The sequence below is a fragment of the Nycticebus coucang genome, chromosome 4, assembly GCF_027406575.1.
Source record: "Nycticebus coucang isolate mNycCou1 chromosome 4, mNycCou1.pri, whole genome shotgun sequence".
Taxonomy (NCBI): domain Eukaryota; kingdom Metazoa; phylum Chordata; class Mammalia; order Primates; family Lorisidae; genus Nycticebus; species Nycticebus coucang.
This window is the reverse complement of record NC_069783.1, coordinates 69,693,744-69,720,962: the sequence shown is the minus strand read 5'-3', so window position 1 is coordinate 69,720,962 and position 27,219 is coordinate 69,693,744. Positions and strand designations below refer to the sequence as shown.

At 48.0% G+C, this 27,219-nt stretch overlaps 3 protein-coding genes across 3 annotated transcripts in view; 1 reads left to right on the top strand and 2 right to left on the bottom strand.

The window, feature by feature from the left end:
- NAGK (N-acetylglucosamine kinase) overlaps window positions 1-4,769 on the bottom strand; it is a 31,377-nt gene extending 26,608 nt beyond the window's left edge. The window contains exon 1 of the mRNA XM_053587306.1: window positions 4,611-4,769. The gene's annotated coding sequence lies outside the window, so the exon portion shown is untranslated. The remainder of the gene's footprint in view (window positions 1-4,610) is intronic.
- A 76-nt stretch (window positions 4,770-4,845) lies between these two features.
- Window positions 4,846-12,853, top strand: TEX261 (testis expressed 261). The gene is made up of 6 exons (XM_053587307.1): window positions 4,846-5,096; window positions 6,000-6,079; window positions 7,496-7,649; window positions 10,874-10,941; window positions 11,940-12,042; window positions 12,243-12,853. The coding sequence occupies exons 1-6, from the start codon at window positions 5,027-5,029 to the stop codon at window positions 12,356-12,358; spliced, it is 591 nt and encodes a 196-aa protein (XP_053443282.1). The 5' UTR covers window positions 4,846-5,026; the 3' UTR covers window positions 12,359-12,853.
- A 2,531-nt stretch (window positions 12,854-15,384) lies between these two features.
- On the bottom strand, window positions 15,385-22,290 carry ANKRD53 (ankyrin repeat domain 53). The gene is made up of 6 exons (XM_053589345.1): window positions 22,097-22,290; window positions 21,663-21,786; window positions 21,110-21,339; window positions 19,392-19,556; window positions 18,831-18,951; window positions 15,385-16,424 (listed from the first exon to the last, which is right to left on the bottom strand). The coding sequence occupies exons 1-6, from the start codon at window positions 22,288-22,290 to the stop codon at window positions 15,738-15,740; spliced, it is 1,521 nt and encodes a 506-aa protein (XP_053445320.1). The 3' UTR covers window positions 15,385-15,737.
- Between the last annotated feature and the right edge of the window lie 4,929 nt (window positions 22,291-27,219).

The window sequence follows — 27,219 nt, the reverse complement described above, 5'->3', positions numbered from 1 at the left end:
GCCTTGGTTTCTTATCTGGGAGATAGAGACAATACTACTTTTCTTCTATACTAGATGTGAACAGTAATAGGTTAATACCTACAGATCACTTAGAACAGTGCTTGGCACAGAGTAAGAACACTGTAATGTGAGCAGGTATTATTTTCTGCATTTCATCTTAGCTAAAAGAATAAAAAGCAAGTCAGCTTTGTTTTGTGAAGTAGAGATCATGTTAGTAGATTATGTTAAAATAGCTAGTTTCCACTGGAATCCCCTCATGAGATATACAGGAACACACGCACAGGCATTAAATGTTGGCATATGTATGTGTGTATTAGTAAAAGTTCTGAGTTATGTGCAACACTGGAAGGAGTATGGATTGGTAGTTATCAAGGTCTGTCAATAATTAAATCAACAAAATGGTCAGTCACCTTTGAATCTACACACACTTTAAATGTGCCTCTTAAATTGAGAATGGGGGTCCTCCTGCTCCCCCATGCCTCCTCTAAGCAAAGACTAGGTTTGCACCCCTCCTTGGGCCACCCTGCCTAAGCATGGTTCTACAGAGCCTCCCTGAGCCCTCCTCTGCCTTGTTGTGTCAGGCTGGCTTCTCATGGCTCTCAGGAAATGGTGGCTTCCTTCTTCCTGCTGTTGGAGGAAATTTTGGCCTCCCTGGGGCCAGTTTTGGCTTTAAAACTGTGGGGAACAGGCCGGGTGTCATGGCTCATGCCTGTAATCCTAGCAATCTGGGAGGCAGAGGTGGGTAGAATGCCTGAGCTCACAAGTCTGAGACCAGCCTGAGCCAGAGTAAGACCCTGTCTCTAAAAATAGCTAGGTGTTGTGGCAGGCGCCTGTAGTCCCAGCTACTCAGGAGTCTGACTCAAGATAATCACCAAGAGTCTGAGGTTGCTGTGAGCTATGATGCCATAGCACTCTACCAGGAGCGACAAAGTGAGACTCTGTCTCAATAAGTAAGTAAGTAAGTAAATAAATAAATAAAACTGTGGGGAAGTGAAAGTGTCTAGCCCTGGAAAAACAATGCTGGCTCAGCCCAAAGTGAATGTGCTTAATCTTTTGGGGCCTCAAGTTTCCCTTATCTATAGTTCTGGAGGGAAGTAGTAGATACTTTCATATTTTCTCACTAGGCAGATATTTAGGGGAAAGAGCAACTGAGGGTTTATTGTCCCTCTATTCCTTCATGCTCTGTCTTAAATACAAACTCCCTAGAAGATAAGATCTGAGCATGAAGCTCCCCATAGGGCCAATCAGGAAGGGCCAGGTCACAAGACCCAAGGTTAGCCAATATACCAGTAAGGCACCACACAGTGGCTTTTCTCTCAAAGGGACTGGGTAATGATGGGAAGTTTGAGGCAGATGCAGCATAGTACAAACATTTTAATTTTAAACTTTATTTATTAATAGGTAATGTGTTTCCATACATGTATGTAGTTAAATGTTTTAAGGTTATAAAAAGACGTTCAGTGGATACACTCCTTTTGTCTTTTTGTATGTTTTGGGTTTTTATGTTTTTGAGACAGAGTTCACTCTGTTGACCCAGGCTAGAGTGCTCTGGTGTCATAGCTCACAGCAACCTCAAACTCCTGGGCTCAAGCAATCCTCTTGCCTCAGCCTCCCACACAGTTGGGACTACAGGCACCCGCCACAATGCCCAGCTAATTTTTCTATTTTTAGTAGAGATGAGGGTCACACTCTTGGCTCAGGCTGGTCTCAAACTCCTTAGCCCAAGCAATCCACCTGCTTCAGCCTCCCAGAGTGCTAGGATTACAGGCATGAGCCACTACACCTGGCCCTCTCTCCTACTTTTGAACCCCACCCCTCGCTACCTAGGAAGCAAGCAATGTTATCATTTTCTAATATGTGGATATCCTTCCAGGGAGATTTTGTATAATGAAATAATATACAGCCTCTTTCTTCTCATCCTTTTGCTATTTTCAAAAGGAGTCCTAGATGGGTACATAAAAAACATTCTCATTTTTTTTTTTTGAGACAGAGTCTCATTATGTTGCCTTTGGTAGAGGGCTATGGTGTCATAGCTCACAGCAACCTCAGACTCCTGGGCTGATGTGATTCTTTGGTCTCAGCCTCCCAAGTAGCTGGGACTACAGGCAACCTCCACAATGCCTGGCTTTTTTTTTTTTTTTTTAGAAGGGGGATCTCACTCTTGCTCAGGCTGGTCTCAAAATCCTAAGCTCAAGCAATCCACCCATCTCAGCCTCCCAAAGTACTAGGGTTACAGGTGTGAGCCACCACACTGGCCCATTCTCATTTGTTTTGATGGCTCTGCTTCATTATGTTTCAAAATACACTGAAGCAGTTTCTTTCTTTTTTCTTTTTTCCTAAGACAAGAGTCTTATTATGTCACCCTCGGTAGAGTGCCATGTCATCACCGCTCACGGAAACCTCAAACTCTTGGGCTTACATAATTCTTGTGCCTCAGTCTCCCAAGTAGCTGGGATTACAGGCACCTGCCACAATGCCCAGCTATTTGTTGTTGTTGTCATTATCGTTTTAGCAGGCCCAGTTTATGTGGCTGGCACCCTAATCACTGAGCTATGGGTGCCCAGCCGGCAGATTCTTATTAATGAACTTTTAGATTATTTTCTGTCTCTCACGGCGCTGCAGTGAAAAGCCTTATAAATAAGTATATGGCCCTTGAAGGACCCAATGCCCCTCATTCATATCCTGCAGGAGCCAGGGGCCCCTTAGAAGTTAAGAGATATAAAATTTAGGGAGAGAAATTCAAGGAACCTGGAAACTTGGAAGGAAAAATATGTCTTTCTTTATTTGCAGTAACCTCTAACTAAAAGACTTCCCTATAAATTAAGGCTACAAACTCACAGTAGTTAGCAGTATCTGTGACTCCCTCATTTTATGATTGAAGATATCTTGAAATATCATTTACACTTACACCTACTTTGTCATTGTGCTAGACAGTTAATAGATTTTCCATTAGGTCTATTTATGTTATATATTAATAGGAACTTACACAGCAAAACCTCTGTAAGTTGACCACACAAGGGACTGTAACAAACTGTTTAACATATGGAGGTGGTCAACATAAGGAACTAGGCCTACTGTACTGATAACTTACATGTGGTGCATGTCTGGTCTATGAAAATTATATCATTTTTTTTTTTTTTAGACAGAGCCTCAAGCTATTGCCTTAGGTAGAGTGCTATGGTGTCACAGCTCACAGCAACCTCAAACTCCTGGGCTTTAAGTATTCTCTTGTCTCAGCCTTCCAAGTAGTTGGGACCACAGGCATCCGCCACAACCCCCAGCTATTTTTTGGTTGTAGATGTCATTGTTGTTTGGCAAGCCTGGGCCAGATTCAAACCCGCCAGTTCTGGTGTATGTGGCTGGTGCCTTAGCCACTTGAGCTACAGCCACCACCGAAATGATATAATCTTTTTTTTTGTGTGTGGTTTTTGGCCGAGGCTGGGTTTGAACTCACCACCTCCAGCATATGGGACTGGCACCCTATCCCTTTGAGCCACAGGCACCGCCCCGAAATGATATAATCTTAAGGAGATGGTCAATGTAGGGAGGTGGTCAACTATGGAGGTTCTACTGTATTACTATGGCACACATTTGGTTTTCTAAAAGAATATTTTAATACCTGCATTTTAATGTACTTGCTTTGCTTTGTAATCTTATGGTTTTTTATTTTGGTCAATTAATGTTTAATAGAAAACTTAACCACTTTAACCATTTTTGAGTATACAGTTCAGTGGCATTAAGGACATTTCCATTATCGTGAAGCCATCAACACCATCCATCTCCAGAACGTTTTCATCTTTCCTGAAGCTCTGTACCTGTTAAACAATGACTCCTCATTTCCCGCCCTCTAAGTACTTCACACACCTGAAATCATACGGCATTTGTCTTTTCATATCTGGCTTAGTCACTTAGCATTTTCTTCAAGTTGCATCCGTGTTGGAATATGTGTCAGAATTTCATGTCTCTTTAAGGCTAAATAACATTCCTATACATACTATAGTACACGTACACCACATTTTGTTTATCTTTTCATCCTATTGATGGACATTTGGGGTGTTTCCATCTTTTGATTATTGTGAATAATTGCTGCTATGGACACTGGTGTGCACATATCTCTGCTTTCTCAATTCTTGTGGATATACTCACAGAAGTGGGATTGTTGGATCATATGGTAATTCTATGTTTGATTTTTTGAGGACTTATAAACATACGTTATTTTGCACGCTTGTTTTGGCCACTAGATGGGGTACTGTTTGGCAAGGACTGCCGGTTCCTAGGGGCTTCTTCAGTAAACCTCCCGGAGGTGTAGTGAATGCATTCAACTCCTAGTGGGCGTCCTGCGTGCCCAGCACTGGTGCGGAACGTACCTCAAAGGAACTCGGCCTAGACGGAGAGTTAGGCCTGAGGATGACCGATTAAAGGCAGCCCAACTCCTGACTGTGTCGCTTCCTAGGTGTATGGGCTGGGGCAAGGTAACCTCCCTTGGCTCCAGCTTCCCTACGCATAAAACGATTTACATCATCTGTAAAATTTCTGTCATGAACATACAGCCTGGCCTTTAGCACAGTCCTTGGTATGTGTTAGGAACTCAATAATTTTGACCCTGTTACCTGCAATGTTAAGAAAAAGTCCTGTGACAACCTGCCAGAGGCTTCTGGAGAGGTTGTTGGGGAGAGGTAAGGCTCCAGTCCTGAATCTCCTCCCTGGGTAGCACAGGAGCGCCAGAGGCTGCGATCCGAGCTTTAGTGTGGACGCCTAGACACTGCGGAGCGGGGTATCCTGGCTTCCCGCGAGCGCAGCTCCGCACGAGGCGGCGGCCGTTGGTCCTCCGCTCCGGCGGGCGGCGCTACCACGGGCCTGGTCCGGGCCGGCGCTCGGGCTGGGCTCTTCTCTGAGGTGGCGCCCTGACGTCCGGCCGTCCGTGGGGCGGGGACGCGGCAGCGGCAGCGGAGGCGGCTCCCTGTCCGCCGAGCCGAAGCGCGCAGGCCGGTCCCGGCGGCCGGGGGGCGGGCGGGGTTGGAGCGCCATGTGGTTCATGTACGTGCTGAGCTGGCTGTCTCTCTTCATCCAGGTGGCCTTCATCACGCTGGCCGTCGGTGAGAGTGTGCGACCCCGGCCCGCGCGGTCTTCCGCCAGGGCATCTGTGGTCACCGGGGATCATATCGAGGGGGTTCGGGAGCTACTGGGGAGCCCCTGCCCGGCTCTTCTGGCCTTCGCCGCTCCCTTTCCATCCCTTCTGGTCTTGCCACTTCTGCTGAGCCCGGCAGCCCCACCTGACTGCAGATCCTTCCAGGTGTCACAAAGTTTGCCCCAGCAGTGCCCGGGAAAGGGCGACTTAAGTGCACCTGCGAACCGACAACCACTGCTTCTCGCATTCGCGGGCTGACCTCACCGAACTTTTCCCCAACACCGCCCACCGCCCTTTGGCCTTCTGCCCTTCGTACTTGCTGCTGTCTCCGCCTTTGATACTCTTCCCCTCGTGACTAGTTATACTTGATCTCATTTGAGATCTCACCTCCTCTGGGAAGCCCTCCTTAGGAGTTTGATGGTCCAGCAGTGCCATCTACTTTGCCTAAAGCAGTGTGTCTAACACTGCGATCATCTGACTCCCCTCCCTACTTGCTACCCTTCTCCTTCCAAGCTGGGTCAGGGAAGGGATCTTATCTGTCTTCTGCTGTATTCTCAGCACTCAACTGAGCACCTGGCTCATACTAAGTGCCCAGCAGGTATTTTTTAATGGAATCAATGTAATTCCACTTTCTGGGGTCAGAGGTTAGCATTGTGCTGAGGGATCAAATGCAGGCTTCCACTCATTTTTATGGAAATTTTTCCTTAGTTGCTATAACAAACTCCAGATTTAGAAGGGCAACACATGGGTTTGGTTTATTTCTGATCTGCAGTCCATGAGGGTTGATGGGGACTGGGCTTCAGAGAGAAGGGTGACCAGATGGTGGGGGATGACCCTGGCTGACCCTTCTTGCCCTCTCCCCATCCCCTAGCGGCCGGACTCTATTACCTGGCAGAACTGATAGAAGAATACACAGTGGTCACGAGCAGGATCATAAAATACATGATCTGGGTAAGTGGCAGTTTTCTCAAGGATTCGACCCTCTTTTGGTCTGCCTCAATGTGGGAAAGTTTGGCTTGGATGATGAGACCTCTCTGCTGTTTGCTGAGGGTAGCACTCCTCCCTCCTTGCACTGAACCTTGTCTTTTGGGTCTGTTCTTCTGGGTCCCAATCTTCCTTGGCCTCCTGTCCAAGTGGCATTGCTTCACTGCAGACCTTGTTTTCCATTCTTTAAGGTGACAGCCAAGTGTACATTTTCTGTAGATAGGACCAAGCTTTGACTTTGCTTGGCTTTCTGTCACTGTCTTTACCCCGTTGCTCTGTTCACAGCATTTACAACTTAGAAGAACTCTGAGATAGTTGAGTATTTGTTCATTGCCCTCTTTCTAATCGGATCAAGTGATTTGTCCTAAGAGGGGAGCACATTCTGTGGCTCTGGCCCTGCCCTCCCCTTGTCTCAAGGGAGGCTTCTTTTCCAGAAGACACAGTCTTTGCCATTGATGTGAAAGCCACAGGAGTAACTGCTGGTGGACAGATTTCCTCCAGCTGCAGGAAGGAGTAGGGGTGGAAGCACTTTTGGAGAAGAAGAGTTCACTGCCCTCAAGTTACCTGGATGTTAGCAGCCACTTCTACTCTGGGCATGGCCTGGGATTGGGAGTTAGTGGTGGAGACAAGATCGTGGCCCTCAGCTCTGGGATCAGAGGCCTAGCTTGTGGGTATTGATACTGGAATTAGACCTTTATTCAGCCAAGTGTCATTTGTTAAGCACTGAAAACTATAAGTCTTTCAGAACAGTATTTTTTAAACTGCAGGTGTGATTTATTATTGGATTATATAATGAATTTAGTAGGTCATAATCAGCATTTTTAAAAATGGAATATAAAAGACTAGAATTGAAACTTGAGCTGTGGTCATTGTGTGTTTGTGTGTGTGTATGTATGTATGTGTGTTAGGGTCACAGTGTAAAATGTTTTTCTTACTGTGGGTTGCGAAATGGGGCGGCTCCTGTGACTCAGTGAGTAGGGCACCAGCCCCATATACCGAGGGTGGTGGGTTCAAACCTGGCTCCGGTCAAATTGCAACAAAAAAATAGCTGGGCGTTGTGGTGAGCGCCTGTAGTCCCAGCTACTCGAGAGGCTGAGGCAAGAGAATCGCCTAAGCCCAAGAGTTGGAGGTTGCTGTGAGCTGTGATGCCACGGCACTCTACCAAGGGCAACAAAGTGAGACTCTGTCTCAAAAAAAAAAAAAAAAAAGTTTGAGAAATGGCATTATAAGACACTGCCTTTTGGGAGCTCAGAGTCTAGTTAGGGAGGCAAAACTGTGACTGAAGCATGAACCTGGGGCTACCTGGAGTGGGCTGGGAGTTAGTGAGCTTAGGAAGGCTGCCTGGAAGAGGCTTCCTGCACTGTGTGCCTCTGGTTGTTTCAGTTCTCCACGGCTGTGCTGATTGGCCTCTACATCTTTGAGCACTTCCCCACCAGCATGATTGGCGTGGGTCTCTTCACCAACCTCGTCTACTTTGGCCTCCTCCAGACCTTTCCCTTCATCATGCTGACCTCGCCTAACTTCATCCTGTCATGCGGTGAGAAGGGATAGAGTTGGGGAGGCACCTGATGTGGTTGGATGTGCCCATCCCAGTCCCTGACACATAAGGGCATGCAGAGAAAGGAGGCCAGCCATGGGAGGCCTCTAGGAGGCCAGGCTGATTGGGATGATTAGATTCTCACTCATGAGGATCCTAGAGCCCACCTTGGTTCTGGTGACTAGAACAGTTTAGGGGTAGAAGATCAGGTGGGATTTCCCATAGTGATAAATGTGAAAAGGGCTTGGGAATTGAAAAGAGGTTATGGTGTGGCTGAGGCAGGGCCTCCAAATGAGTAGGTACAACTTCAAAGAAACTACTGGCCAGAAAATGCATCAAGCCCTTCCTTGGCTGGCAGGCAGGCAGCTCCCTGTATAGTTCTCTGACACACAGTCATGGTAACGTTGGAACCACTTCATGGGACTGTGAGCCCCCTGCAGAACATGGCCTGGCGTGCATGCCTTGTGGAGCTGCCTTTGCTCCCTTTTCTCCCTGTCAGAGCTGCCTTGGGTGAGGGCCTCCTGTGTGTGAAGGATAATGGCCTTCTTGCCTTTGCTCTACTATCATTTCTTTGTTTTTGTTTTTTTTTTTTTTTTTGTGACACTTTGTCACACTCTAGGTAGAGTGCCATGGCATCATAGCTCACAGCAATGTCAAACTCCTGGACTCAAGCAATCCTCTTGCCACAGTCTACTCAGTAGCTGGGACTACAGGCACCGGCCACAACCTGAGGCTAATTTGTCTATTTTTAGTAGAGAGGGTCTTACTCTTGTTCAGGCTGGCCTCGAACTCCTGAGCTCAAGCAACCCACCCTCCTCTGACTCCGAGAGTGTTAGGATTACAGGCGTGAGCCCCCATGCCTGGCTGCTGCTACCACTTTCTGAGCCTAGGGATACATTTCCCCTCTCTGGATCTAGCTTCTCCATCTCTTCAGAGATGACATTTCTGACACAACTGTCAACACTGTAGGTGCTTATAGATATTTACAAATATTCATGCAAAAGATTTGGAAAGTACTTGGTAATCAGGAGTGACATTTTCCTGTTTTATTTTTTGTTTGTTTGTTTGTTTCGTTTTTGAGACAGAGTCTCACTATGTCACCCTTGGTAGTGTGCTGTGGCATCACAGCTCACAGCAACCTCCAACTCTTGGGCTTAAGTGATTCTCTTGCCTTAAATAGAGATAGAGTTGGGGAGACACCTGATGTGGTTGGATGTGCCCATCACTCCCAGCCTCCCAAGTAACTGGGACTGCAGGAGCCTGCCACAACACTCAGCGTTTTTTTTTGGAGACAGAGTCTTACTTTGTCACCCTCAGTAGGGTGCCATGGCATCACAGCTCAGAGCAACCTCCAGCTCCTGGGCTTAGGCAATTCTCTTGCCTCAGCCTCCTGAGTAGCTAGAACTACAGGCTCCTGCCACAATGCCTGGCTATTTTTTGTTGCAGTTTGGCTGGGGCAGGGTTTGAACCCACCACCCTTGGTATATGGAGCCAGCGCCCTATTCACTGAGCCACAGGCACTGTCCAGCTATTTTTTTTTTTTTATTGCAGTTGTCGTTGTTTGGCTGGCCTGGGCCAGGTTTAAAGCTGCCAGCCTCGGTGCATGTGGCTGGTGCCGTAACCACTATGCTACAGGCACCGATTGTTACTGATCATCCTAGCTTTTAGTCAAATATCAGATATAGTTGGAGGAGTTTTAGAGCTACTTTTCTATTTCTGTGGGAAAATTGGAAAGAAAATACTATCTCCAAGGAGGGTATGTTGTTAAAGCTAAAACTGGTCTCTTCCCTGATTGCTTTGTGTGATTTCACCAAAGAATTTGTTCAGGGATTTGTTTGAGGAGCCGTTCCCTAGAGGCCAAGCCCCCTCTGTATCTTCTCTGGGAAGAGCCCCTCATACACACACAAAAGACACTAGCAGACTTCCCTGGGTTCCTTTTGTCACTCCTTGGAGCTGCCCTTTATTTTTATTTATTTGTTTTATTTTTGTCTTTGTTTTTTTGAAGCAGAGTCTTCTCGCCTTGTTGCCCTCGGTAGAGTAATATAGCATCACAACTCACAGCAACCTGAAACTCTTGGGCTTAAGCTATTCTCTTGCCTCAGCTTCCCAAGTAGCTGGGACTACAGGTGCCTACAACAATGCCCGGCTATATTTTTTGGAGACGCGGTCTCACTCTGGCTCAGGCTGGTCTTGAACTCATGAGCTCAGGCAGTCCACCTGCCTCAGCCTCCCACAGTGCTATGATTACAGGCATGAGCCACTGCACCCAGCCCTGGAGCTGCCCTTTAGATGCTTGAGACATTTTTCCCAAAGATCTTGTGGGTTCCAGGCACCATCCTATCTTCCAGCATCCCTTAGCCCTAGATGTGGCTAGGTAGAACAGGGCTGTGGTCTTTGCCTTAGAGGGGGAGAGGCAAGGATAGGAGAAAAGAGACCTGGTATAGTTTCTGTGAGGCATGCATGAGGGGTGTTCAGTGTCAGGGATACATTCTTTCTGGTGCCTGCCCTTCACCTCACCATAGGACCAGGCAGAGAGGCCTGTCCCTGGGCAGCCTGTCCTCAGGACCTGCTCCTACTTTCATAAACTTGGGTGCACACCAGGGTGGGGTATGAGGAGTCTAGAACATACCAGTTCAGACCATTGTGTCTTACTCTGGGGCAGAGTGGGCAAGGACCCCATCCCCCAGAATTTGAGGTGGTCTTAGGGTTCCTCAAAAGCATCTAGCAAATTGCCCTTTTTATTTCTGAGGAATGAGAGCCTTTTTATAATATTTAAGGAGGACTTCATCCTGCTGCCCAGTTTGGAGTAGAATCTCTTGGGGCTGTCTGATCTGTATACCTATGGCTTCCTTCTACCTACTACTGCCCATGGGAGGCTTTCTTTAGGACTCACATCCCCTGAAAAACAGGTTCATTGGCATGATGCTCTGGATGATGTAACCTGGAAGTATAATTTTTATAACACATAGAAAGCTTTATTATCTACCCCTAATTTTACTTGTAAGGCCCTGTGAGGCAGGCACATTAGGGCTAATTCTTCTACTTCAACAGATGAGAAACTGAATTCTGACAGTAATGTACTTAGCCCAAAGGCCATACTCTGAGTTGGGTGTAAAATCAGGACTAAAACTTCGGGCTCCCAACTCCCAGGGTCCTTTAGAAGGTGAAAAGTCCAGCTTTGTGTTATTCCCCCCAAACTGATTGATTCTTCATTCCTTCAACAGGACTAGTGGTCGTGAATCATTACCTAGCATTTCAGTTTTTTGCGGAAGAATATTATCCTTTCTCAGAGGTAAGAAGTGTCCAGCGTATTCAGCTATTAACAGGGTTGGGGAGGTGCTTTTATCTCAGTGGTTAGAGTGCTGGCCACATGTTCCAGGGCTGGTGGGTTTGAACCCAGCCCAGGGCCTGCTAAACAATAACAACAACAAATTAGTCAGGCATTGTGGCAGGCACCTATAGTCCCAGCTACTGGGGAGGCTGAGGCAAGAGAATCACTTGAGCCCAAGAGTTTGAGGTTGCTGTGAGCTATGACATCATGGTACTCTACTGAGGGTGACAAAGTAAGACTCTGTCTCTAAAAAAAAAAGGGTTGGGGGAATAGAGGGGACCTGCCTGATTTGCTTTGCAAACTTAGCTATAATTTGAAATTGTGTCTATTCAGGGATTACATATTTGAAAAAAAAATACCCATCATATAGATGATTTTAGAAAGCAGTGTTATGAGGAACAGAAGATATCCTTTTGGCTAAGGTGGGCAGGACAGTGCTCTTCCTTGGTGAGTCTTTTGGGTTTTTGTGAGGGAGTCATCCTGAGGCTAGGAAGGGGCACTGGAGTTGTCTAGGGCAGACTTCCCAGGGCAGGGGGGATGTACTCCTGAGCCCCCAGCTTTTTGCAGTGGCCTGCTAAGATTTTCTCCTCCCAGAGTTTCTCCACACCCTGCTCCTTCAGTTTGAACCCCTGGGAAGAACAAAGTCACTTTGAGAAGTATGGATCAGTAATAGCCTAGCCCTCATCATCTACCTTTTCAGTCCAGAGGAGTTGCTTTTCTTAGTGACCAACATTTGGGGACAGTAGCCACCTTCAGTCATTTTCAGCCTCCACCTTTCCCTACTGAAGTTTCTTCATGTCTGAGGATGTCCTGTCCCTGCTTCCCAGGCCCTGACCCCCTCAGAGATCAGATGTGGTGTCTTGTGCACTGTTGGCCACCTGTTCACAACCCAGTGGCCATGCTTAGCCCACTCTTGGCACCTCCAGGGGCACCCTCTTCTCAGTCTCTCTTGTTGCCAGGTCCTGGCCTATTTCACTTTCTGCCTGTGGATAATCCCATTTGCATTCTTTGTGTCACTTTCGGCTGGGGAGAATGTCCTGCCGTCTACCATGCAGCCAGGAGGTGAGAAGGGGTTTGTAAGCGGCCAGGGTGGGAGGATGACAGCAAGTCCTGAGTTGGCTAGGAGAACCAGAGCCCAGTCTGTGATGGAGACATTGCGGCTCTGGAGCGGGTGAGTGTGTTGACATTCACACACTCTCTCTCCTCCCTCCTCCATCCCCCCTTCCCTCTCCCCCTCTCATATCTTGCCTATGTCTCCACAGATGATGTTGTCTCCAATTACTTCACCAAAGGCAAGCGGGGCAAACGCTTAGGGATCCTGGTTGTCTTCTCCTTCATCAAAGAGGCCATTTTACCCAGTCGTCAGAAGATATACTGACCCCCTTGGGGAGGTGATATGGGGGCAAGATCAGGAGTCATACCCCTGAGCCTCTGTGCTAGGTGGGGGCTGAGATTCGGGAAGGCACCTTCCGCCAGACCTGGCTTTCCTACCCTCAACTCTGAAGCCCCTTCCCCACCTTCCTCAGAGGGCTCAGTGTGGCTCAGCTCTGATGCTGGTAGAGGCAGTAACCTCAGAGGGCACCAGGGAGGGTGGTAGAGCCTGCTTAGCCAAAAAGCTGCAGTCCCCCAGGCCTCCCCTCCCCCTTCCAAGGTGGGTCGGGAGGTTCTATGTCAGCTGGGGCAGGCAGGGCAGGGTCTGTGAAGCTGGAGAGCAGAGGATAATAAGTTCTCTGGGCAGGCGGCTGTGGGGAGGGGCCATGGCTTGGCATGTCCAAGAGAAATAGTTTTTGCTGTTGAACTGTGATTTCTGTCCAAGTGCTGATTCCCATTTGAATAAAGATTTTAGGCGGCACAGTTTGCCTTAATACTCTGACAGTTCATCTTCCTTTCTTCCTGCCAACCTTCTGCCCTGGACTGGACTAGCTTTTCTGCTCCAGGGACTCCCTTTTTGGATTTGGGTCTTATCCTTTTGAAGGGACTGTTCTTGTGGCCCTTCATGGGAAGGGGGCAGAGGTGAGGTGCTGATCTGGTAAGGGAGTAGGGAGTGAGGTTAGAAGCAGCCTTTTTTGTTATGCACCTCCCTTTTCTTCCATCTCTTCTTTCCCCCAAGGCTCTGACTGTCAAGCTGGGGGTAGGAGAGGGAACAGTTTAGGACTGCATTAGATTTTCAGAACATCTATGATATCCTATTTATAAATCCTCCTCTGGGGAAAAGGCACGGTTTCTGGCTGGATACTGTCTCAAGCTCAAGGAGAAGTGAAATATAAACTGGCTTACCGCCAGTCTGGGCTCCAGCCTATTTTTTAAGAACTGGGGCTGGTGGAAGAAAGTGTCTGCCACTCTAAAAGCAAGGTCTAGTCCTTTTTTCTGTGTACTTTTGGCTCCTGGGGAGATGATCTCTGCCTTCCAAGAAGGCAGGCCAGGTCTCGGGCACAGACCATTTGTTGACCTTGCACTCCAACTACAGTGCCTTGCAAGTGCTCAACAGTACCTACTGGAATGAAGTCCCCATGAGAGCCTTCACTGGCCATGTTCTATACCTCAAAGTGAGGCTGGCAGGTGCAGAGACAAACTGCATACATGTAGTACCATGAAGCCACTGGGAAGACTCCTGTGCTTGAAAATCTTCCCTTCATGCCTGAAATCCCACCATAGCCCTTTATTTCTTTGGCTTTATCACCTCTGCTCTCTTAAAAATGCCAGCTTTCCCCTTTTCCTGGGATGAGCAGCATGTGTTGGTCTTCTCTTGATGCAAATGAGGTTGCAAGGCCCTTTTCTCCTATGAAGACCAGGACGGCAAGGCAGAGGACATCCTCTGGATAGGCTGATAGCTGCACGTACTCTCCCTTGCTGTCCATGCTTTGTTCCTCAGCCTGATAAGTGGCTTTACCACCTCCATTCATCCTGCTGCTGTCGCTCTCCCAGGGGTTGCCAGTGGCCTTGTGCTAAATCCAGCAGATGGTTTTATCTCACTGGATCTGGGCAGCATCTGACATGGCTGATCACCTCCTGCTTCTTGAATGTCACTTTCCTGGCACTTCTGTGGCTGGTTGTCCTCCTACCTCTCTGGCTATTCCTTTCAGCCTCCTGTGCAGGCTTCTCCACTCACCCCATGCACAATGGGGTGTCTCAGGGTTCTGTCGTGGGCTCCTTGGGGAAGCCCATCCATGCCAATGGCTTCAAGGACTCTATTAAGGAATTGAGAGTTGATCTCCAGCCCCAGCATCCTTCATACTTCTCTGAACCACAGTTCTGCTGCCTTCTGAGTGCACAGACAATTCAAGTTAATGGCCCAGATGGCACTTGCTGTCTTCTGCAACCTTGCCTCTTTTGGATACCTGCCTTGGCCCTAAGATTACTCCCGAGCCAGACAGGAAACATACTTTCTAGTCCTGTTTTCTCTTTTTGTCCCCCAAATTCAATCTATAAAAACTATCAAGTCTATCTTCTTTAACTTCTGCCAATTTGAGCCACTTCTACTGTCATCAGCTTTCACTTGGATTACTGTAACAGCCTCTGCTTCTCTATTCTACAGCTAAAGTTGTCTTTCTAAGATGCACAGTTGATCAAGTCTAAACCCTGGTTTTAAACCTTCCATGCCTCCCTACTTCCCTCAGGATAAGGTCCAGACCCCTTGGCATAGCTTGTGAGAATCATGGTGTCCTGATTCCTGCTTGCCTCTCTGGTCTCATCATTTGCCATCTTGAACTGTGGGTCCTAGCCTCCTGTCTCCAGAGATGCCATGGCTCTCCTTTGCCACTTTGATTCCCCTTTCTTCTGCTTTGCTACTTTGTCAAGTCTCAACTTAGATTTTGCTACTTCTAAGGAGCTTTAAGTGTCTCCTCCCCTCTCCCAACCCCACCCCAACACACCACACAGAAAACAATGGGCTTACTTGCCTGCTTTATGGTCTGTCTCTCTGCTAGACTGTAAGCTCCTTGAGGGCAAGAACTATCCTTGAATTTTTGTATTAACAGTGCCCGGCATGGTGCCTGGCATCTATAAAGCACTCAATAAATGTTTGATGAATGAATTGTAGTGATGTTTACAAAGGATGGGGACAGGGGCAAGCAGAGAAGTCATCAGCCAGTTCTCCTCTACCCAACTAATTATTCCCTCTCTGCAGTCTAGTCCCCTCAGCCCTTCAGGGACGACAGAAGTACAAGTGCTTTCATAGTCTCAAATTGAAGCCACAGAGCCTCCCTCTCCCCAGATATGCTGCCTGTGCTTCCCTGAGCTGTAGAAACATTAGTGCCAGCTGAGAATAAGGAGTGGCAGCCCATAGTATCAGGGAAGCTCATGCCAGGGTGACACATTAGCTGTCCTCCACCCTGTTCTGGATCTGGAGATGAAGAGTGAGGCTCAGAGCCTGCAGCAGGAAGGACTTAACATGAACAACGGACCAAATTTCCCAGTGGTCCCTGCATCCTAGAAGACTTGTCCCTGGTAGGCTGGCTGGGAGCACAGGGGGATGCCAGAGTGTCACTTTTATAATGCTAAGACCCAGGATACTAATGACTCCCTCTCTGAACCTAACTTGGATTTTCTGGGAGGCTCAAGAGATTTCTTGGCACGAAGAAGGGAGGCCTGGAGTTTGGGCTTTGATTACGGGATTAGTGAGCAAGGAAATCCAGTCCTTGAGCATGGGAATGGGAAACCCGTAGGACTCCTCTCTCCTTCCTTCTCACCCACAATGTAAATCACCACATCTCAGCCTTCACTGGGCTGCCTCAGGTACAGAGGCTATCAGAATAACTTTATGGATTTGTTTTAGGGGAGGGCAAGGTAGGGAGCCCTTGATGAGCTTGCAGGGCTGCTAGGAAGGCTTTGTCAAATGTCTGACGCAGGTTCATGGCCATAGTGTCTGTCCAGAAGGTGTCATCACCCAAGTACCGTTTCCGGGGCACGTCCCTCATGCTGATGGAATAAAGACCCTGGGGCACCTTCATCCTGTACGGACATGTACTTGGGTACAATGTGCGGACTATCACCTCAAAAGGCAGCTGGGGCACAGGTGTTACCCAGTGGCCGTCCACCGTGTGCAGCCATGCACCACCTTGCCTGTCTGGTGTCACCTCCAGGAAGCTGCTGAAGTCATGCTCCAGGCTGGGGTCTGGATGTATACCCAAGCGGATGTCCTGTGGGAAGCTGATCTGGGTGCTGGGCTGTGTGGCAGGGTTGGTGCTGACATTCCACATTGTGGGCCGCCTGACTGAGGGCTGGCTGTAGAAGCTGATCTGTGGCTTCTTGGGCTTCTCCCTGGGTGGTGGAGGTATGCGCTGCAGGCGTGCCTCCACAGAGGGGTGGAGACTCTTGGAAAGCTGTTGGGTCTTGGAGAGGGTGATGGCATGGGCTTGCTTGTGGACCAGAGAGTGACCTTGGTGTGTCAGCTTTCCTTGGAGCCACTTCTTGAAATCATCTTTTCTCAGAATTTTTTGCTTTTTCTGCAACAACAAAGGGCACTACACAGCTGGAGGGCCTTTTGCCCTCTGTTTCTGTGGTTATTGCCCTGGGAAACTTCGGGCCTGAATGGGGAGAGATTGTCCTTGTCCCAGGAAAACTGTGACTGTGATGAGAGAAACAACTGCATAATAGGAGCCCTTGTTTTGATTGGAGGAGACAACTTTTGCCATAAGGGAGCCCCTGGGCTGAAGGGGAGACCTTCAATCTGATGGGGGAGATACAATATGTACCCTAGGTGAATCTCCAATTTGAGGAGTGAGACAGTCTGCACCCTAGGAAAAACCTCAGTTCTTAAAAGGAAGGAAGCTCCCTCCCCACAAGGGAATTCCCAGTCTGATAGGGAAGACACACAGTAAAAGAGTTGTTTTGATGGGGAAAAGGCAAATGATGGCTGGGTGAGGCGGCTCATGCCCATAATCCCAACACTTTGGAGGTTGAGGCAGGAGGATCACGTGAGGCCAGGAATTAGAAGCCAGCCTGGGCAAACATAGCAGGACCTCTGTTTATACAAAACAAACAAACAAACAAACAAACAAAAAAACGAAAAAATTAGCCAGGTATGGTGGTACGTGCCTGTAGTTTCAGCTACTTGGGAGGCTGAGGCAAAAGGATTGCTTGAACATGTGAGTTTGAGGCTGCACTGAGCTATGATCATGCCACTGAACTGCAGCCTAGATACAAAGCAAGACCCTGTCTCAAAAGAAAAAATGGCAAATGAAAAATGCAGACTGCAATCTTGACTCTGAAAAAAGAGACCAGAAAGGTCTGGAAGGCCTGGAATTGAGAAGAGCTAATCTGAGCAGACATCTTAGAAGTGGTGGACCTTGAGAAATAATGTAGGGGAGGATATAGTTGACTGGCTCTAGGCTGGGTGGCAACAACTGGATCTAGGTCTGTCCTTGAAGGAGTTGAACCTTCCATATGTTGTCACAGAATCCCTCTGCTCCCAATGTTTCAGTGTCTCACTCCCACACTGTTGCTAAGCAGTCAGGTGCTTTGGAGATTGACCCAGCTCCCAGAGTAGGCTCTGATTAGTAGGCTAAGCCAATCATAATAATTCCATCAGCCTTGCCCTAGACCTAAGTCAGTCAGCATATGGCTTTCCTTCAGTTATAGGCATTGGAACAAGAATGGACACTTGATCCAATTGAGGCCATAAAAGATGAGGGAAGATCTGCAAGGGGCTTTTGGAAAAGGTTATATCCACAGGAAACAGATGGGCCTTGCGTCTTCTGGACAGGTGTGTGACTGTGAGGGTTGGTGACACCAACAACAGAGGAGAGTAGGGCTGAGAAAACTGGAGAGAAATGCAGCTGAAATAGCTCCTCACTTCAGGATTCACCTGGGAGTCCCAGCATCATCTTTCTGGGTCTCCTGTTTGCATTATGTGTAATTTACACCTACTTAAAATCTCCTTTCTTCCTCAATCAAGGTCCTTCGTTGATCAGGTCCCCTGCCAAATCTCTAGCATCTCTCCCCTGTCAACCTCCATCCCACATGTGATCTCCAGCTATATTGAATTTGCAGTTCTGTGCATATACCGTGTTCCCATGTGCCACTGTGCCTTTCTGCACAGCTATTCCTTACACCTGGTCAGCCCTTCCCTGCTTCTTCATTTGGCCGACTGCTGAGCCATCTTATTTATTTATTTAATTTTTCTGTAGAGATGGAAACTTGTTGCCCATGTTTCCCAGGCTAGTCTTGAACTCCTGGCCTCAAGAGATCCTCCTGCCTCAGTCTTCCAAAGTGCTAGGATTACAGCCATGAGCTACCATGTCCAGCCTCTTGCTGCCCATCTTTAGTGACTCCTTTTAAGCATCATGCCTTCTGGCACCCTCTTGGGCCCTTTCCTCCCCAGTGGGACTATAATCTGCCTCCTCTACTAGACTGAGCTCCTCAAGTGTGGGAAGCACAACTTTGGAGCCTCGGGGCCTGGCAGGTGCCTAGCACAGAGTGAGTGCTCAATGTCTGTTGAAGGAAGGAGTTTGAGTCCCAATTACAAGGTGAGGTCTTTCTCTCATTAGAAATTCTTATCCTGAAGTGCAGTGCACTAGAAGGGGCTCATAAAAACTTGCAAATTGAAGCTGTAAGTTGCTTTCTGACACAAGACAAGACTTTTGACCTAAACGAGTGGCTTATAAGAGTGGAATTTCACATACCTGGAATAAGAGCCCGTGAGAAAAGGGGAACCCTGAAAAGTGCCGGGAAGGAGGGGGAAAAAAAAAAAAAAGAGTGGAATTTCAGTTAAAAGTCTTGGGGGAGAGGGAGGCTCTTTCTGGGTAGGAGTGCTTCTGACCACTCTTCTCTCCACAACACTGGGGTATTGCCCCTGCTCACATGCATGGGTAGCAGCTAAGGCCTGGTGCCACTGCCTGGCTCATCCTTACCTGATACTCAATCAGGTAGTTCTTCTCCATGATGACCAGCTGGTCCTTGAGCCTTTTCAGCTTTCCCATTTCATGAGCAAAGTCACTCTTATTCCGTTTCCACATGGCATCCTTCAAGAACCTGGTGCCAAGGTGGAGGGGAACATGTCATCCCACAGTGACTGAGCTTCCACCTGGGCTGGGAAGAATGGCTACTGCTGATGGCCTGCAGGTGGGTGGTTTAGTGAGAGGAGCTGCCAGAGATGAGATGAGCAGGATGACCTGTTCCGACTGCCCAGGGGCCCCCTGGCTAACTGCTTCCTTTTAGATGAAAGAAGAAAGTAACTGAAGTTCTGGTCTCCACCCTCCTGATGAGGAGCCAGGGGACCCTCAACTCCAGTGCTCCAGGAGGGCAATGTTCACTCCAAAACCTGGCCATGGGACTTCTCAGCAGGCTCATCTCCCAGCTATCTGGCCTCCCAGATGCTCCCCTTAAAGGCTCTCAGCCTTGGGTGAGGTGCCATGGGAAAGGGCTAGGTAAGAGGGAGTGGGTGGCAGGCTGAGGGTGGTTCTTACACTCACCTGGCACAGGCACGGTGGTTCCATATTTTGCAGAAGTCGATGGGTTTGAGGCCCATGGCATCTTGGGCATGGACATCAGCGCCACTCTGCACCAGGACCTTCACACAGCCCAGCAGCCCCTCATGGGCTGCCAGGTGCAGTGGCGTGGAGCCGTTGCATGTTTGACTGTGGAACGGTGATGAGGGCGGAAAGGAAGTACAAGGGACCCATCAGACAAGTGGCACATCAGTTTCCAGGTCCTGCTCTGCCACCAGCCTACTGGGTGACCCTGGCCATGTCCCTTCACTTGTCTGTACCTCAGTTTCCTCTACTTTAGAAGGAGGGATTGGACTGAATAAACAGTAAAAAGCTGATTTTGAGAGGTATATGGAAGTTAAGAACTGCTGAAAGGTGAGCAGGATTGATTCGGAGACCTCATCTCCGAATCTCTGACGTCATCTACTCTTTTACCAACCAGCCCTCTGCCCCCTCCCCATGGCCCACAAAGTCTACATATCCCAGGCCCCGTCTCTTCCTCACCCTCACCCTCACCCTCAGGCATTGCCTCACTGTTTCCCAGCACATGGCCTTTGCATACGATATTCACTCTGCCTACAACTCTTTTTCCCTGGGTCTTTGTACGACTGGCTAATACAGTGTTCAGGTTGCAATTTAAATGTTACCTCCTAGGCCTGGCATGGTGGCTCATGCCTATAATCCTAGCACTAAGGGAGGCTGGGGCAAGTGGATTGCTTGAGCTCAGGAGATCAGCCTGAGCAAGAGTGAGACTCCATCTCTACTAAAAATAGAAAAACTAGCTAGGCATGGTAGTGCATGCCTGTAGTACTAGCTACTTGGGAGCCTGAGACAGGAGGATCACTTGAGCCCAAGAGTTTGAGGTTGCTGTGAGATATGATGACACCATGGCATCACCCAGGGCAACAGAGTGAGACACTGTCTATAAATACAAAAATAAATAATCACCTCCTTGGAGGTAATTGCCTCTTCTCAAATAGATGCCTCTTCAGAAATAGATCCTTTCCCCTACTTACCACCTGTTTATCCCCTTCATGATCATTCCCCATGCTCTGGCAGGGTTTTGTTCATTTATTTCTTTGCTAATATATTGGCTAAGCATGTCGGCTTCACAAGGGCTGGAACAATTTGTCTGTTTGCTGCTGTGTTCCCTAGCTCTGTCATTGTGCTTAGCACATAGTGCATGCTTAGTAGATATTTTGAGAAATGCACTTTGTCAGTGATCACAGCAGTCCCATGTGATAGGCAGTGTTGTCCTACCAAATTTCATTTGAAGGCATTGAAATAGTGGTTCCTACACTTAACTGCAAATTAGAAACACCTAGGGATCTCTTAAGCTTTCCAAAGCCCAGGCCACACTACAGACCAATTAAATCACAACCTTTGGATTAGAACACAGGCAGTTGTATTTTTGAAGTTCCTCAGGAGATTCCTGTGTACACAAAGGTTTGGGAACCAGAGCACTGAGGTTAGAGCTGAGTGATAGCTAAGATCTGGCTGTTTGCTAGCAAGTAGCAAAGCTAGGCTATGACCTGGGTCTATCCTCCCCCAAACCCCAATCTCTTAACCACTGTACCACATGGCCTCCATGACTGCTTTATGTGGGACCCAATCCTTGTCACCCTCAACAGCCCCTCTGCCTGGGAGTGGGGTTCCTGCCTGTCCAGGCTCCAAGTCTCCCTCTTGAAGCAGGCTGGACTCACGCATTGAGGGCTGCCCCTTTCCCAAGCAGGTAGGAAATGCAGGGGAGTGCCATGGTCTTGTTGTCCCTGTGGATGACGAGGTGCAGGGGAGTCTGGCTGTTGTTGGTGGGCAGGTCCACGGGAAAATCATACTCCTCTATCAAAATCTGCAGGCATGCAAGCTTGCCCCGCTGGGCGGCGAAATGGAGGGCAGTGAAGCCCTGTGGAGTCCAGAACCAGACAGGAGAAGGCTGAATGGGATGGAGTCCCTAGGTTCAGAGCTTAACCTGTATAGCAGTTTCTTAGAATTACCCTTCCTCTCAGTCCTGTCTCCCTCACCCCTCACCAACCCCTGGGAATGCTCACACCCTTTTCTCACTCCCAGTGTGTCCTCATCAGCTCATCCTTACCTCCCTGGCCCTAAATAGACCTCCCACTGCTGGAGGATGAATTTGAACACAGAAAAACACCTTTCTGGGTGTTCCAGAGACAGATCTTCACCAGGTGACCACCTATGTGAGGAGCTCTTGGCAGGGTGGGTCAAGTCCTGGTCCCCAGCACTCCAGGGCCTTACCTTGGAGTCAGTCCGGATTTCTCCACTGTCCCGATCCAGACAGAACCGCAACCACTGGACGTTGCCCACCGCAGCAGCGAACAGCTCGTAGTAGTTCCCGATGACCCTTTGGTCCTGCTCATCGCTAGAGTCGGTGCGGGGATGGGGTGAGCGAGGCAGGGGCGGTGGTGCTGGGGTGACCGCGGAGGGTGCCCACGTGGAGAGGGCAGTGGCTGCATGCTGCAGCATTCAGGGAGACCCGGCCGGAGCTGGCTGGTCCGCAGGGCAATGAGGAAGTGATCATCGTCACTTCCAGGCATCTATCGGAGGCAAGCCCTGGCCCCTTGGGCCTCAGCATCAGCTCCCGCCCGCCCGCTCCAGACCCTGCCCCGCCACGGTGGCGCTGAGCCCACTTCTCGCGTCCCGCAGCCGGGCCAGCTTCCCTCCTGGCCCACCTGAGCTGCTTGTAGTCCCCGTCACTCCAGATGAACTTCAAGGAGAACTTCTCCGTCCTGTGTAAGCCACCTGATGCTGCTGTGGCAAATGCTCCCCGCCGAGAGGTCCCGCCGGGGACCGAGACATCGAGGCTGGAACTCCCTGGGCCCTGGGAGGAACGGAGCAGAGCCCCTGACCAGCTGAGGTGTTCCATGCGTCGGTAACCAGACTGGTCCCTTCCAGGCCCCTGGGGCTGGGCCGGTTTGCCTCTCCGGCTCTCAATCCGCTGGGGCGCAGCTTCCCAGCAACACCCCCATCACCACCACACACACCCCCAACTGCCTGGGCTCATGCCCTGGAAACTCAGCATCAAGCAACAAAGACACTTAGCTTTTGTTTCCTATTATAAAGTAATAAATAGAAAACAGAAAAAGCACAATGTAGAAATTAAAAATCATCATCCCACGACCAACACAAATCACAGACTATTGGGATATATATGTACAAATATGTATACATACTGTATACATATCATGTATACATACATAATTTGTATCTATTTAGCGTTACATTATGAGCTAGCTCCTCTTGTCATCCCACATACTAAAGGTGCATTGTGACGCATGTTGCCCAACATCACAAGGGATGAGCAATCATTTCACATGTGCTGCAGAAAACAAAATGGCTCAATCCTGGAGGTTTTCTTAGGATGAATTCCCGGAAGTAGAATTGCTAAATGAAAGGAAATGATATTTTTTAGCTGTCAATATGTGATTCCAAACTGCCATACAGAAAGATATTTTATATTCACTTACACTTCTACCTTCACTGAAGCAAACACATTGCACATCAGCAGTGTGGCTTTGGGCAGGTCACTTGACCTCTATGTCTTAGTTTCTGCATCAGCAAAAGGAGGAATAATAGAACTTGCATCACAAAGGGCAAAGGGATGCAGCAGTGAGAACTATGCTAGCCAAGAAGAACAACCTGCAAATTTGCTATCACTGATAGCAATAGATGTTGTGATTTAAAATAAATGTTTGCTAATTTTGTAATGGAAATGGCATTCTGATGTGCCTCTTTGACTACCAGCAGGAGGATATAGGAACTGAGCAGAGGCCTGAGCAGGAGAGGACACAACACTTGAAAGACTCCTTGGCCAGAGCCAGGCAACTGGGCAGACAGTATCCCGTAGAACAGAAGTTAGACCATGAGAAGGGCAGATAGCCCAAAGAAAGATTTGATTTCTTCTTTGAAAGGGTATGATAAAGTTAATGCCCAGAGTAACTGGATCTACAGTCCCAGGCAAGGAAGCTGCAAGGCTGAGGTGAGGAGGCATGTTGGGGAGAACTGGGGGGAGGACCTAGAGGTACTAGCTCTACACTCCAGGGCCAGTGCCCAAGGTCAGCTCCTCCCCTAGTTCCCTAAAATACCTCAAGGGTCCTTTTCAGGGTCCTTTTGAAGCTTAAGATAGTTTGGATTGAGTTTCTGTCACACTCAACTGAAGCCTGACTAGTACAAATTTCCTGAGGTTAAATTCTCTACTAGGTAAATTAATTAGGACCAGTGGGATGGGCTCTGAAAGGAGCCACGTGGGCTAGGGCACTATGAAGCCCTAGAGGGACATTGGAATTTGTTCCTGCACTGTCCTCCAGGAGAAGGAGAAGTATACACCAGGGGAATGGCCAGGCAAATGAAACTAAATTATGCTTACTAAATTATGTAAGTCATATCACATCAGACCAAGTTGTGTTTCCATTTTTCCTATTTGTTTTCCCTAGTGTTCTCAGTGAATATGCTAAATCTGAATGGGTCCTTTTTTTTTTTTTTTACCTTCAGAGGAATTCCAAAGGATCAGCAGAGCCCACCCTGAGCTTGTGTCTTCTCTCCTCCACTGGATGTCTCACAGATGGCAGTTACAACAGGCTTTCAGGCCTAGGAGGTTATTTACTCAGTCTGATATCTGCATATCATGCTCAGTCCAAATGGTCCCAGAGTGAACCCAAAATATAATTCCAATGTCTCTTGGACTTCTGAGATCTGAAATAAGTTTGTCTTGAATACCTATGCCTGACTTTCTCTTCTGGAATGGTAGAATGAGGAGTTCTTTAGACCCACTCCCCAGGAAACAATCATAACTAGTGAAAATTATTTTAAAAACCAACTATGTAAATTCTCTAGGAATTGTCCCAAGGACATAAATCAAATGAAGAAACATTTATTTAAGAAAATTAGGCCAGGCACTGAGGCTCACACCTGTAATCCTAGCACTCTGGAAGACCAAGGCACGTGGATTGCCTCTGCTCACAGGTTTGAGACCAGCCTAAGCCAGAGCAAGACTTCATCTCTAAAAATAGCCAGGCATTGTGGTGGTGCCTGTAGTCCCAGCTACTTGGGAGGCTGAGGCATGAGAATCACTGAGCCCAAGAGTTTGAGATTGCTGTGAGCTACGACTCCACGGCACTTTACCAAGGGCAAAAAAGTGAGACTCTGCCTAAATAAATCAATAACAAAAAACTAAAAATAAATAAAAAGAAAAGGAAATGAAAGGGATCCAGATTTGAAAGGAATAAGTGAAGCTATCTCTGTAGATGCTATGATCGTGTATACTGAAAATCCTGAGGAATCCATTAAAACCTATTAGAGTTAATAAATAAGTCCAGCTGGGTTACAGAATACAAGATCAATACACAAAAATCAATTGTATTTGTATACACTAGCAATGAGCGATCTGAAAATGAGATTATTAAAACAATTCCTTTTACAGTGGAATCATAAAGAATAAAATACTTAGGGCAGTGCCTGTGGCTCAAAGGAATAGGGCCCCGGCCCCATATGCTGGAGGTGGTGAGTTCAAACCCAGCCCTGACCAAAAACAAACAAACAAAAGAATAAAATACTTAGAAATAAACTTAATGGAAACATAAAACTTATTCCCTGAAAACTACAAAACCTAGTTGAAAGAAATGTAAAACAGTCCTAAGTAAATAGAAAGATATTCCAGGTTCATGAATCAGAAGACTTAATATTATTAAGATGGCAATAATCCCCAAGTAAATCTTGAGACCAGCCTGGGCAACATAATGAGATCCTGTCTCAACAAAAAACAAGAGGCTCAGCGCCTGTGGCTCAAGCGGCTAAGGTGTCAGCTACATACACTTGAGCTGGCAGGTTCGAATCCAGCCTGGGCCCGCCAAACACCAATGATGGCTGCAACCAAAAAATAGCTGGGCATTGTGACAGGTGCCTGTAGTCCCAGCTACTTGGGAGGAGGAGGCAGGAGAATCACTTGAGCCCAGGAGTTGGAGGTTGCTGTGAGCTGTGATGCCACAGCACTCTACCCAGGGAGACATCTTGAGGCTCTGTCTAAAAAAAAAAAAAAGAGGGGAAAGATTTAATATAATTCTTGTCATAATTCAAGCTGGTTTATTTGTAAAAAATAGACAAGTGGATCTCAAAATTCTTATGGAAATTCAAGGGACCCAGAATAGTAAAAACCACCCTGAAAAAGTGGGAGCCCTCCCACTTCTCAATCAAAACTTGCTTACAAAGCTACAGTGACTAAAAAAGTGTGGTACTGGCATAAGGATAGACAAATAGATCAATGGAATAGATTTGGAGTCCAGAAATAACCTCTCACATTAATGGTCAACTGCTTTTTGCTAGGACAATTCAATGGAGAAATAGTCTTTGTAACAAATGGGTCAACTGAATATCCACATGCAAAAGAATAAAGTTGGACTCTCAGCTCACACAACTTATAAAAATTAAATCAAAGTGGGGCGGTGCCTGTGGCTCAGTGGATAGGGCGCCGGCCCCATATACCGAGGGTGGTGGGTTCAAGCCCAGCCCCGGCCAAACTGCAACAAAAAAATAGCCAGGTGTTGTGGTGGACGCCTGTGGTCCCAGCTACTGGGGAGGCTGAGGCAAGAGAATCGCCTAAGCCCAGGAGTTGGAGGTTGCTGTGAGCTGTGTGACGCCACGGCACTCTACCGAGGGCGATAAAGTAAGACTCTGCCTCTATAAAAAAAAAAAAAATTAAATCAAAGTGGATGAAAGATTTAAATATAACAGCTAAAACTGTAAAACTCTTACAAGAGAACATAAACATCCAGCCTGAGCAAGAGTGAGACTCTGTCTCTAAAAACAGCCAGGCCAGGCGGCGCCTGTGGCTCAGTAGGTAGGGCGCCAGCCCCATATACCGAGGGTGGCGGCTTCAAACCCAGCCCCGGCCAAACGGCAACCAAAAAATAGCCGGGCGTTGTGGCGGGTGCCTGTAGTCCCAGCTACTCGGGAGGCTGAGGCAAGAGAATCGCTTAAGCCCAGGAGTTGGAGGTTGCTGTGAGCTGTGTGAGGCCACGGCACTCTACCAAGGGCCATAAAGTGAGACTGTCTCTACAAAAAAAAAAAGTGGTATAATCAAGGGCGGTGCCTGTGGCTCAAAGGAGTAGGGCGCCAGCCCCGTATGCTGGAGGTGGCGGGTTCAAATCCAGCCCTGGCCAAAAGCTACAAAAAATAATAATAATAATAATAAATAAATAAATAAATAAAAATAAAAACAGCCAGGCCTTGTGGCGGGTACCTATTGGGAGGCTGAGGCAAGAGAATCACTGAGCCCAGGAGTTTGAGGTTGCTGTGCGCTATGATGTCACAGCACTCTACTGAGGGCAACAAAGTGAAACTCTGTCTCAAAAAAAAAAAAAAAAAAGAATTCTGGGAAGAAGGCCGACTGGCAGCAACCCTCATCAGAGGCTCCTGAGCAGAGGAAGAAAAACCGGATGGAATCAGAGTCTACGAAGCCAGACTGGAAGTTGAGCCAAGAAAGAAGTCCAGCAAGCTGTAACTCCAAGGAAGAGCATTCAAGAAAACAAATTACAGGTACAAAGCCTATTGACCAGAGGAGGGAGACCCCTCCCCCAAGCAAGAGGCCTGTTGCAGGGAACAAAAGACCTCTCATTTTACCTCGCTGGAGAGAGCCACTAAAGTCCAGGTCCCTTTCTTCAGGGAGGTCCCACTTATGAACCTAGACACCACCGTGCCAGGCATAAAATTGAACAGATATTTTTCCCCACAAGTCCAAACTCCCAGTCCATCCTTTCCCGCGCTCAAAGTTCTGCTCCCTGCCTGCAAAGCGTAGAGTGTT

What these genes read in the sequence shown, in the direction of transcription:
- TEX261 (XM_053587307.1), top strand. Translation starts at nt 5,027, where the DNA reads ATGTGGTTCATGTACGTGCTGAGCTGGCTGTCTCTCTTCATCCAGGTG. An exon ending in TCATAAAATACATGATCTGG is followed by an intron (nt 6,080 to 7,495) that starts GTAAGTGGCAGT and finishes TGGTTGTTTCAG; the next exon opens with TTCTCCACGGCTGTGCTGAT. An exon ending in TAACTTCATCCTGTCATGCG is followed by an intron (nt 7,650 to 10,873) that starts GTGAGAAGGGAT and finishes TTCCTTCAACAG; the next exon opens with GACTAGTGGTCGTGAATCAT.
- ANKRD53 (XM_053589345.1), bottom strand. Translation starts at nt 22,290, where the DNA reads ATGGAACACCTCAGCTGGTCAGGGGCTCTGCTCCGTTCCTCCCAGGGC. An exon ending in GGGGACTACAAGCAGCTCAG is followed by an intron (nt 21,787 to 22,096) that starts GTGGGCCAGGAG and finishes CACCGACTCTAG; the next exon opens with CGATGAGCAGGACCAAAGGG. An exon ending in AAAGGGGCAGCCCTCAATGC is followed by an intron (nt 19,557 to 21,109) that starts GTGAGTCCAGCC and finishes ACCGTTCCACAG; the next exon opens with TCAAACATGCAACGGCTCCA.